This window comes from Nicotiana tabacum, chromosome 24 (genome assembly GCF_000715075.1).
Source record: "Nicotiana tabacum cultivar K326 chromosome 24, ASM71507v2, whole genome shotgun sequence".
Classification (NCBI taxonomy): Eukaryota; Viridiplantae; Streptophyta; class Magnoliopsida; order Solanales; family Solanaceae; genus Nicotiana; species Nicotiana tabacum.
This window is the reverse complement of record NC_134103.1, coordinates 7,846,354-7,858,769: the sequence shown is the minus strand read 5'-3', so window position 1 is coordinate 7,858,769 and position 12,416 is coordinate 7,846,354. Positions and strand designations below refer to the sequence as shown.

The 12,416-nt window shown below is 34.5% G+C and overlaps 1 protein-coding gene across 2 annotated transcripts; it reads left to right on the top strand.

Annotated features, from left to right (window-relative positions):
• The first annotated feature begins 2,933 nt into the window (after window positions 1-2,933).
• On the top strand, window positions 2,934-11,264 carry LOC107778805 (uncharacterized). 2 transcript variants are annotated; one of them, XM_016599116.2, is made up of 7 exons: window positions 2,934-3,258; window positions 4,939-5,408; window positions 6,379-6,562; window positions 6,681-6,905; window positions 7,035-7,151; window positions 9,466-9,699; window positions 10,772-11,264. In XM_016599116.2, the coding sequence occupies exons 1-7, from the start codon at window positions 3,178-3,180 to the stop codon at window positions 10,982-10,984; spliced, it is 1,524 nt and encodes a 507-aa protein (XP_016454602.1). In that variant the 5' UTR covers window positions 2,934-3,177; the 3' UTR covers window positions 10,985-11,264. The 2 variants fall into 2 exon arrangements, with proteins under 2 accessions (XP_016454602.1, XP_016454601.1); XM_016599115.2 differs by having other exon boundaries at window positions 2,936-3,258; window positions 6,379-6,574.
• The last annotated feature ends 1,152 nt before the right edge of the window (window positions 11,265-12,416 follow it).

Here is a 12,416-nt window from a genome sequence, read left to right as displayed (position 1 = left end):
ATTAATTTTCTATAAAAATTACTGAATTCGTTCAAATCTGGACATAATACTCTAGCTCATATAGTGTCTCACATGTACTACTATTGTTTTTTCCTCCCTCGGCGGCGGAAATTCCTAGCCAGCAACCAACCACATGTCTCTGACCCCATGCACAACTGATAAGTACTACTTTGTAACCTAATAGCCTATACAAACAGAATAAATAAAAAAAATAAAACTGTTCCTTAATTTGTTATTATTTGCATGTTCCGGTCAATACACGTCTAGTATGATATTACTAATTTACTAAAATTATATTGCTATCTGCTTAGTTGTTTGTTAAGTGTCCTTTTTTTGATTCTTATCTTTTACTTTTATTTATTAACTAATGACGATGTAAGCAAAATTATATTGCTATCTGCTTAGTTTTTCTTTATTCAGGATATACATTGTAGAGAGAATTGCAACAAGAAGATAGCTGAAAACTCGAGGAATTGATTTGAATTAATACCCTTAACTGATAATTTCTGATTATTTGTAAAGGAGGTGAGGGGGACTAGAAGATAGGCAGTTGTTTGTTAAAGTAAGGATCTGACTGTTCTAATTTTTGGATTTTATTTTATATGTACATATATTTTTTGGTATGTAAAACTTTTAATTACCAAACAAAAATATCTACTTCTTATTACAACTCGCCTATATGCAACGGCGGAATCAAAACTCTAACAAGGAATTCAAAAAAAAAAATGCAAACTTGAATGATGAATAAATGAACATTCAACCATCAAGATCTATATTTTTTGGTCAAACACTTGTCATGTGAAATGTTATGAACAATTCATAGCCGGAGCTAAGATTTAAAATTTATCGACTTTAAATTTGGTATCAAATTCATAACTTATTTTAGTTGCTACACTAATCGTGTGAAATGTTATAAACAATTTTAGTTGCTATATTCACATTAAATACTTATAAATATTTTATTAATTTTCTATAAAAATTACTGAATTCGTTCAGCTATATATATATTCCATTGAACCCCTTCAATTGTTCTTAATTTATTAACTCAAAAAACATTAATGTAAAATCGTGTCGGTCTATTATATATAAAAATTATATTACATTATATATAAATATACGCATATTATCTTCTTAAAAATATTAATACATAGATACTTATTGAATATTTTTGACAAAGTAGTGTCTGGTTGGAAGGATAACAAATTAAGTTCCAATAATTTGATGATTATCTTGTTCCAACTTATCTTCAATATTTTAAAACAAAAAGCGTTTGAGTGGTGTAGGATTTTTGCTTATTATATAATATATACGCTTCAAGCAAAGAATAATAATAATGATGTCTTCGGCATGTTTGACTCAGACACTATAATAATGAATCTCATGCAGATATTCCTTTCTTGTTTATTTCTGTCTCAAAATATTTGAACTTTTTGTTTCTGGAATTCAAATTAAGTGCGATTTTTGTGAATATTTAGATTTAAATTTTAACAATTTATTGATTTAGCTAAATAAAAAAAAAATTGAAAAAGTATCAAATATATTGAGAGAAAGAATAAATAATATTTTTCCTTCGAAAAGCAATTAGCTCTATTTGAGAGAGAGAGAACTTTGTTTCATTAAAGGTTGAGGCCACCATCAAAAAGAAAATATATATATATATATATATATATATATATATATAAATCATGCACGGCATCAAACTAGTCGTCGAAATATTGAATTAAGATTTGAGAGTAGGATGGTATAATAAAAAAGTATATAAAATATCCCTACAGGATATAGGTGTAACGGTTGCTATCAATCTCATTCCCCAACACTACGAAGTAGGAGCTGTTAATTATTAATTGGATCATAAATAAGAAAATTTAAAACAAAAACTTGAAAATGGTGAAGAACAAAGAATTAGAGGACAAAAAAAAACGAGTAAATTTAACTTTAACCCCTTGACCTTTAATAGTTGAGCAACACTAAAATTATCTTTGTGTGACCTATATGTTACGAGTTCGAACTATCAAAGTAATCATTAATGTTTATATTACGGTAGACTGTCTACATCACATCCTTAACGATGCGGCATTTCCTCATCCTTTATGTATATATATAAAATACTTTGTGCATACGACTGCCTTTAACAGTTGAGAAGCAATGCTCTTTCCACCTTTTGAAAGAGAATGATACTAGAGCCTAGATATCTAGTCTTAAATGCACCGATTGAGGGAAGGAGGATAAGTGGTAAGTATCTCACATTGGTTGCATTAATATGTTATTATCTAATACCTTCTTATATGATCTTGAATAAACCTTATATACAATGGCGGAGTCAGAATTTTCATTAAGCGGAGTCAAAATATAAAGAAATAAACTCACCAAGAAGTCAAGCGGTGTCATTATATAACATTATACATATTTTAGAAAAGGTTACCAAGCTAACAGTGTAATGTTTTGAGATTGATACCCCTTGGATGCATGTGGCTCCACCATTACGTATATATGAGCTAACATTTGAAGTTAAATCAAGTTAATAATATTAAAATTATTAACATAGATAATCGCGTCTTAACCAATAAAAATGTATCTCAACCACTCAACATTAGATTAAAAATACAATAACAATAAGCTAAGTTTAATCTCACAAATAACCTTTACTTTTGGTAAAGAAGCTGTATCCGACATATCTCAACTTTAGACAAACATAATCACATTAGATAAAAATACATGCTATAAAAAGTATTACAATCCCATTGGCAATAAAATATTTTTTTTTATTATCAGTGTATATAATTTATTAATATTTCATATTTATGGCGATTTTTTTTAAATATTTGTGCAGGAATACGAAAAATCCATTTGTCTTTATTTTACCATTTTGTTAACCGTTACATATCAGTTTCTTTTCACTCCATATATAAACCCAAAAACTCCCCTAAAGCGAAGAACAGTAGGAAAGCAATAGAAAACGAAACGTTAGTAGTCAATTTCAAATCCCTAATAATTAAAACTTCCATTGACTCTTCCTGTTCCTCTCAATCTTTTCAATGTACACTTAATCAAATGAACATTTTACAGATAGATTATTGTTATTATTTATAAAGAAAATTAGTTTTTGTATGAATTTATACAACCAATGTTACTTGTTCTTGTAATTATAGCCGCCAGATCATCATCATCAATTTCTCGATGAGTGATTCTCAGTTCTCTTCTCTTTCTTCCTCCTCCTACGACGGCTCCGCTTCTCCCTCCCCCGCCGCTCCCCCGCCGGTAATCATCTCACTACTCGTTTTTTTATTAATTGTATTTTTTTTGGTAATTTGTAATTTTTTTTAATTACTACTGATCGTTTATTGTATAAGTTTTATTTTATGCCTACTTGTGTAATGGTTTTATGCTTGTGTAAATTGTGTGAATTATGTGATAAAGTTTCAACTTATTTTTTTTTTTTTTTTTGTAGTATGTTTAATCAATTATTTGGAATATTTTTTTCACTGTATCTGTAGATTTTGAGTGTTTGAATAAATCTGAAAGTTAAATTTCTTCAATTTTGGGCAAACTTTATGCTTATAAGTGAATGTTATGGCTGTTAGTGTGCTTGTGATGTAAATTGTGTGAATTATGTGTTGAATTTGCAACCTTTTTATAGAATGTTTAGTCAATATTTTGGAGCTTTTCAGTTTGACGGTCTAAATTTCAAAGTTAAATTGCTTCGAGATTTTGTGTCAAAATTTATAATTACAAGTGAATGTTATGGTTTATTTAGTCGATATTTACTAGTGTGCTTGTGATGTAAACTATATGAATTTGTGTTGTATTTGCAATGTTTAGTCAATTTTCTGGACATTTTTCGATGTGGCAGTAGATTTTGAGTGTTTGGATAAATTTGAAAGTTGAATTGCTTTGATTTTGTGGTAAATTTATGCTTACAAGTGGGTAGATGTAAGAAGCAGATAGGTAGTGTGAGTTGTATGCTGAATTTGATACTCATTTATTGTATTCTCGTGGATATGACGCTGTTGATTGGAACATAATTTAAGATATTAATTTGATTTATTACCATATTGCTGGTAGCGGAAGGAAATATTAAAGAGGTGCTGCGTAAAATTAGTTTAAAAGAGATTATTAGATACAAATTTTAAATTTGATTAGTTAAAGTGAATTTACATTCTTGAATGTTGCGAAAGTTTTATAAAAATGGAAATGCATCATGTATAAATTGGGGCGGCGAGAGTATAATAGTAGAATGTGTACACTCGTGCCTTCACAACTAAATTGGGGCATTACCCCCCGAGTTTCCAACTGTTCGCCACTGGCCATCGGTGATTTGTCGGTTATCAAAGAAAAAAAGTTTAACTTCAACAGTGCTTTAGTTTCCTTATGTGAAGTATGTTTTTCTTAAGACCTTTGTTGCTACCTCCTTTTCAACCTATGTGTTACTTTTCCATTTTGAGACATTTCAAAAGGTTTGACACCATCCCGGTCTATACAATTTTCGTAGCTATCAATAATTCAAACTCATTTAACAACTCAAATTTTAAACTTTGATATAATTTTTTTTGTGTGATATATCAATAAGCATTTAATTTGTATCATAAAAGGCTGATGTTATCCTTACAAAACATTCTGTGGCAATTAAACCTTCATACTCACAAGTAGGTACTTCAATATGCACCAAACATGCAAAAGAAAGGAAAAGTGAACTTCCGACTCTTGTCTAACACACTCTCCATTTTGATGTGATGTTTCTCTATCAAACTCATGTTTCAATCACTCTTTAATATTTCTTCAACTAGCACTAAATATTACTAAAATGAATTTTGCATCTTAAACCCCATCAAAAGCCACCATAATAAATGGAATCAGGGAGTACCAATCGAGTCTTACTTATGCTCTGCAGACATAGAGAAGTTTGAGATTTTATTATTTTCTTTATCTATTTGACTGCAGGATGTGGTGGGGAATGGGTCGAGTGGAGATGCTAATAGATCTCGACAACTGATCACTTCACAAGTTTCACGGCATTGGCGAGATGTGTTCTGGATGGGGGTATTCATGTTGCATCTAGTATTGGTAGGTGTGGCACTTGCTGTATTGGGGTTTAACAGGTTTAGGGAAAAGGATAGGCTCAAAATCGATAGGTTCACGAACATGTTCCTTGAGAATCAGCCTGGTTTGACTGAGGACTTTTGGCCTTTGTATGCCGTGGCTGGCACAGTGGGAACAGTTCTGGCATGGGCTTGGTTGTTGTTGCTTGGTTCAAGTGCTAATAGCATGATGAAATTCTCGGTTCACATCTTAACCACATATCTTGCTGTGATCAGTGTGTTGTGTTTCTGGCAGAAGCAATTTTTCTGGGGTGTTGCATTTGCTGTTGGTGCAGTATTGCAGTTTTTGTACGTAATATCAGTCATAGACAGGTATAGCGGGAAAAAAACATGATTTTGAAAAATAAGAAACAGAAACGAATCTTGGTTTTTCTTTTTATTTAATGTAGTGAAAATGAGCCCGCTATCCATACTTTCTTTCTACCAGCTTGGAGAAAATTGTGGTGTTGTGAGATTGTATAAAATGAGGACTTTACTATTTTTTGCTTTTATATATAAAGAGAAAACTACAGTTTCTACAAAGGGCATTATGTTGGTTGCAAGTCAGTGTTCTCTGGTCATACTATTACTTTCTTCGTTTTTTATATTGTAGGGAAGGAGACCATTATTTCTTTCTTTTCTCTATATGCATGCTCTTGTCATCAATTTTAAAGGTCATCTATCATTTGTTATGTGCATGTCTGCTGGAGCATCTGCAGATTAGTTTTCTTGAAAGAAATCTTATCTGGAGTCAGCCCTGTCATCCTGATTTTAAATGAAATTAGATATACAGTCATGAAGTTCCTTGGATAGAAAGTCATCCTACCATTTGAAAGGAGGTTGCTCTCCCTGTATAAAAAAATTCTAGTTAGTGCAAAGTTACATTCGACAGATTTGTAAGTTTACCTCTCCAAAATAAAATGCCACATCATGCGAACCTCCTTTTTAGTTTGTTACAAGCATGAAGTTCTAGGATAGTTTAGATTGGAGTTAAAATATTTGACAAGTTTGATCCTTGTCGCAAACAAAAGCATGGTATTTAAGTGAAGGGTAGAGGGGCTGGCCATTTGTCCTCCAAATTTCCTTTCACCACTAGCCCTTGGGGATTTCTCGGTTATCAAAAAAAGTTTGATGGTGTCATAAGCTTTTTAATATTTTAAACAAATTTAATGGAGAGGTTTGTGTAAATTTTCCTAAAGCTTAGAAAGCATATAAATACAGAAGTCAAGATTTTTTTGAATAAGGACACTGTTGAGTAAGTCTTGGTTTTTGTGAAAAAATTTCTTTTTCCCCAATTTCGCAGACTTCCATTTACCATGTTGGTGTTACAAAGAGGTGTGAAGATGGTGTGGAGCCTTCCTGAAGTTGTGGGAGTCTCATGTGCATTCATGCTAGTCATGCTTTCATGGCTAGTACTTTGGTCTTTTGGAGTAGCTGGTGTTGTAGCGCTTAGTATTGGTGATGGTGGACGCTGGTGGCTTCTTGTGGTGAGCTGGCAAGTTTGTGCTCTTCATTTGATCTGGTTTTAGTGTTTAGTCACTATCAAATTTATACTGGTTGTGCTACCAAGCACCATGAGCTGTTGATTGCTTGTGTTATGTACAGGTGTTCTGTGTGAGTCTATTTTGGACTGGTGCAGTACTGTGTAACATTATTCATGTAATAGTGTCGGGCATGGTGTTTCTAGTTCTCATTAATGGTGGTCGGCAAGCAGCCTCAATGCCTCCCAAACCAGTGATGAGATCCTTACGCTATGCTGTTACAACCTCGTTTGGCAGCATCTGCTATGGTTCACTTTTTACAGCTGCGATCCGGACATTACGGTGGAAGGTTGGTCAATCTGTTCTTATCTAATTGTCTGTTATATTAACTTCTCATATGAAGGGTAAGATTTGCACTTACATATTGTTTAACTGAACGTATGAACATTTTTGATTGACTAGTTTCGTGTATGTGCAGATTAGAGGAGTCAGATCAAAGATTGGCAAGAATGAGTGTTTGCTTTGCTGCGTTGATTTCCTCTTTCATTTGGTTGAGACCTTAGTCCGTTTCTTCAATAAATATGCTTATGTCCAGGTACTTCGTTAATATTTCCGTTCTTCAAGTCATGGTTGATTTTTTCAATATATTTGTAAATTATGTCCCTAAAATGGATTCTTTTATGAAGGGTCTTACTTCACCTTCCAACTGCTGACCACCTTTTATAGATAAACTCCAGATCCACAACTCTCTTTTTCTCCTTGATAGCCCATCCATGGATCTTGCTTTGGTACCCTCTTAAGTCTTGCAAGGGCACTACTTACTAAACAAGTAGAAGTTCCTTATCAAAAACTAAACGATTAGCAGTTCAACACCTTGTCACCTCCCAGAAAGCAGCTTCGGGCAATCCCTGATAACATATAAAAAGAAGATGATAATGACAATCTAGTTAACGGTATACCTCAACAAACTTAGATAATGACAGAGTTGCCCGGTACCTGTGTTGGTGGGAGATAGTAGGTACCTCGTGGAATTAGTAGAGGTGTGCGTAAGCTGGTCTGGACACCAGGGTTATCACAAAAAAAGAGTAACTGCTGCTTTGATATTGATGTCTCCACTGAGCTTGGTTATTTGAGTTGTCCCGAAAGGGATGACCAAGTAGTTGAGGCATAGGATTAATGAACCTGCACATCCCGCGGTCACATCCTAGCTACAACACTCATCATGAGCCCATCTGCTCTATTCTTGAGGAGCAGAACCAACACCTATACCTGTGGATTATGGCAGGCTGCCTGTATTAATTGAGGTGTGCGCAGGTTGGTTCGGATACCACACAACAACAGCAATTACGCCTCACTTCCGCTCAACTCATGCCATCAATATACAAATAAAATATAAGTTAAATATAGTTTCACACCTATTGGCCGATGCATCTGTAGGTCAACGCATGACATGACCAAACCATCTCAAGCGACCTTCTCTCATCCATGCATGCTACTTACACCTTCTGGCGAATGTGGTCATTTTTAATCTTATCTATTCTTGTATGACTGCAGATCCATCTTAGCATCCACATCTCTGCAACACATATCTTGTAGATATGTTGGACTTTAGCGGCCCAACATTCACTACCGTACAACGTTCTTGGTCTTCTAACTGTTCTCTAGAGTATTTCAGTAATAGTATTTGGTCGTAGTCTAGGATTTATCAACTACTGACATACACAATGTGCTCAGCTCTTTATTAATCTTCTTTGCTTCATTTATGAAATTATTTTTGGTTGTAGTCTAGGATTTGTCAACTAGACAACGTACATGCCAAATGTGTGCCAACCCCTCGATAATCTTCTTTATCTGATCCTCTTTCCCATCTGTTTGTGTTTAGCATGATGCACTTATATTTGTGCAATTTAACAGATGACGAGCTAGTTATAAGTTTTGAGCAAGTGTGATATTCTGGCAACTAGGTGTGTAAGTATTCCATGCATGGATGCTGATGAATCTTTGGAGTAGCTAGAGTGTGGCCCGGCTATAAGTTATATCTCAGTCTTTGTCCCACTTCAGGATGGGACACGGATTTTAAGGAAATATGTGATGTAAATTGCCACATGCACTAATCAGTTACTCCCTCCGATCCAATTTCTGTGATGGTATTTGACTGGGCGTTGAGTTTAAGAAAAAAAGAAAGACTTTTCAAACTTGTGGTCTAAAACAAGCCATAGATATTTGTATCGCTATAAATCATCTGCTTAAGGATAAAATAGAAATTTTAGAGTTAAATTATTTCTAAATATAGAAAGATGTCATTATCTGTAGACAAGCTAAAAAGGAAATACCATCCATCACAAAAATTGGGACGGAAGGAGTATTTCTTTTGAGTAATTAATTCGTGTTGGTGTTGGGCTATTGCTAGCCATAACATGTAGCTTCCAGGCTCGAGTCACAACAGAACAAAGAAGGGCCGCTAATGCTGCATGAAAAGGATGCTGAAAAGCATAGTCTGTATTTTTTATTTATATGTAGATATTTAAGGTTGTTGGCAGTGGCCTTGCATTTGGATTGCCATTAAAGCTATTGCCAAACAGTTTATCTTTCTAGGTAGATGGATTGATTTTCAGCAAACAACCTTAAATATCTACATATAATGCTTTGATTTTCGAGAATGAGCAAGATCTGAGATGGGAAGGGTCCTTTGGAGCAAACCATTCATATATCTTACTTTGAACGTTTCATTATATTTCCTGTACTTTAGGTACTCTTTGTATCTTATTTGATGATGATGGTGTTCTTATAATATAAGTAGCACTTTGGAAGAAATTTTGCATTGTAGTGAATTTTTAAAAATTTTACCAGAACCAGATCTCAATTAGTTAGTGAATTTGATGTCATATTTCAAACATAATCCTTCGCAGATTGCAGTTTATGGTAAAAACTTTAATCGCTCGGCAAGAGATGCCTGGGAGTTATTCCAATCAACGGGGGTTGAAGCACTTATTGCCTATGACTGCTCAGGTGCTGTTATATTGATGGGAACTCTTGTGGGTGGGCTGGTAGCCGGAACTTGTGCAGGAATTTGGACAAGGATCAAGCATCCTGACAGAGTGATGATGGTGGGTTCTACTTCCTTGTTGATGGGAATGATCTTGGTAAGTTATAGTTATCAAATCCTAGCTCCCATCTTACTTTTATTGTCTGAAAGTGTATGCCCCTTTTGTCTTCCCTCACTTCCGTTTTTATCCTTACCTGATATTAGGGCCCAAATTCATTCAATCTTCTCTTTTCAATTGCTTTCTGTTCATGATGTTTGTCTTTAAATGGTCCTCAAGTTCTTTAATGATCTAATTGAACAACTATTCAGTTTGATTATGTGATGTTAAGTAAAGATAAATGGAAGATGAAAGAAATAATTATGAAGAATAGCGACTATACTTATTTCTTTAAGACGATAACCTTCACCAGCCTTCTCCATTTTTTCCTGCCAATCCACCATGTACTCACTCACGGCCTTATTGCCCACATGTGCGTCCCTCTCAAGTATTGCCAAAGTCAGAGTTCAATCTGAATAAGCTTGAGGAACTTCTAAATATAAATACTGTTAACTGAGGATTCAGCACACAAGAATAGGTCATGCTGAGATGCTGCACCTGGTGTCACACTTTTAAGCTGGCGGAATAAATATCAACTTTTATCGGGATTCACAGTTATGAACTTTGGTTGAACCTTGTGATATGCGATCAATTGATGATCCATTCATATAACCTAATCTATTCTTTCTTGATTTTCAAAGTGCATAGGCATTCAACATCATCACAAAACCATATGAGTCTTATGTCCGGGGTATGTGATTATTAGTGGTAGAAGTGGGTGAAAATAATGGTTGAACAAGGTTCGAATCCCAGTAGAGACAAATGACAAGTGATTTTTTTCATCTGGCTAAGCCTTGGTAGATAGAGCTATCCGATACTTATGCTGTGGGAGGTACATGCACTCGATAGAATAGTCGAGCTGCGATACCATAGCACCACCTTTATAAAATAACTGTGATTATTAGTCACTAAGATAGTTGCCTTTGGGATCACCATTACACACTATTTGAAACTTGAGCTTGTTTACAGTAACATGGTCGATGCCAAAAATGTAGGATATCATAATGACTTATCCTCTTCTTCTATGACTCTCAGTCTTCCTTATTATTTGACATTGTATATCGATTTTCAGGTTGGACTGGCTACAGTTGTGGTGGAAAGCGCGGTAACATCCATATATATCTGTTATGCCGAAGATCCTGTGTTAATACAAAGATGGGATGCGGAGTTTTTCAACAAGATGTCAGAGATGCTACACCAGCGATTACAACATAGAAGTGCTCGGGCAACTCAAGTATTGACCAGCAGATTTGACAGCCAAATGCAAGAAACTGCTGCCGTCTGAATTCCCCACATTTTTTACATTCATCTTTAAGCTCCTTGTCTTCCTGTACTAGTTTTTTATTTTGTCAATAGGTCTGTAGATAGATAAAATCCATTCCGGTCTATTTCCCATCTCAAAGGGAAGGGAAAGCCTCAGTTTGAGATTATTCCAAATAGCTTGTATTTTTTTTAATTTTATTTTTGGTTTTTGGTTATATAAGTATCTTAGGTTTTAGAATGGATGGGAAGAGAACTTTTGAAGTTTCTGATCTTAATATGTATAATTAAGACAGTTTGTTATCTTAGCATCTGGATTTATGTAGTTTGTCTTTATTTAACAGTTAATAAATGTAAAATTTAAATAAAATAATTAAGTAAATATTATACCCACAAAATATTCAAAAGATATCGTAAAAATTATTTGAACAATGTTAAAACTAGCAGCGGCGGTAGCGGACAACGATGATAGTCCGCGATGTGGCTTATGAGGTGCTGGTTGTGGTGATGGATGTGGTGGTCCACCGATGATAGCTAATGGAGGTGGCTGGTGGTGAAAGTGGTAGGTGATGGTACCCAACGGTATGCGGTGAAAGTAAGCCTGTTAATCAGGCCGGGCCAGTCGAATCACAGCCTGATTCGACCCGGGTCAGCCCGGTACGCTAGGGGTGGGGCGGGAACGCACATATTTTGGTAACCGGTGCCCCGGAACCCGGTTACCCTTTACCGGGCTACAACCCGGTCTACCCCGGTTACCGTTGTAAAATTATTATTTTTTTTTAAATTTTTTTTGACTATTGCCATCGGTCAAATTCAAAAATGACCGTTGGCAACGACCATTTTTGCAAAAAATAGCCATTTCGGCCTACCCCTTAAGAAAATAGACCCCCCACCCCTAATAATTGATAAATTATAATTTTAACCTTTTAAAAACTATAAATAGCCCCTCCCCCCCCCCCCTTTCTCTTTCATTTTTTTTCTCACAATTTACTCTCTTACTAGTCTAATTCTCTCTCAATTCTCTCTTGATAATATTGCTTATTGCTCTTAAATTCTCAATTATTTATTATTTCAAGTTTCATCAAATATTTACTTTAGTCACTACAAAATTATAATTATCAAATATCAAATATTCAAGTGAAGTGTGGTATCAATATTCAATATCATCAAATATCAAGTATCAATCTATCAACTGAAGTTTGATATTAAATTTAGTGCGGCATCCGGAATCCGGTTACACTCATTCCATCTCATTCTCTTCTTTGGTGTATATTTTTATTTTATTATTTAGAATTATTAATTTAATTTCTTAATTTAATATACATAATGGATATAGTTAGAGCAGCCAAAAAAGCGTGTATTAGTAGGGGTGGTAGTAGTACGAGTAAAATTTCTAAAAAATCAAAAGGTGGTGCTGGTTCTTCTAGTAGCTTTACACATATTTCTGAAAGTTCACC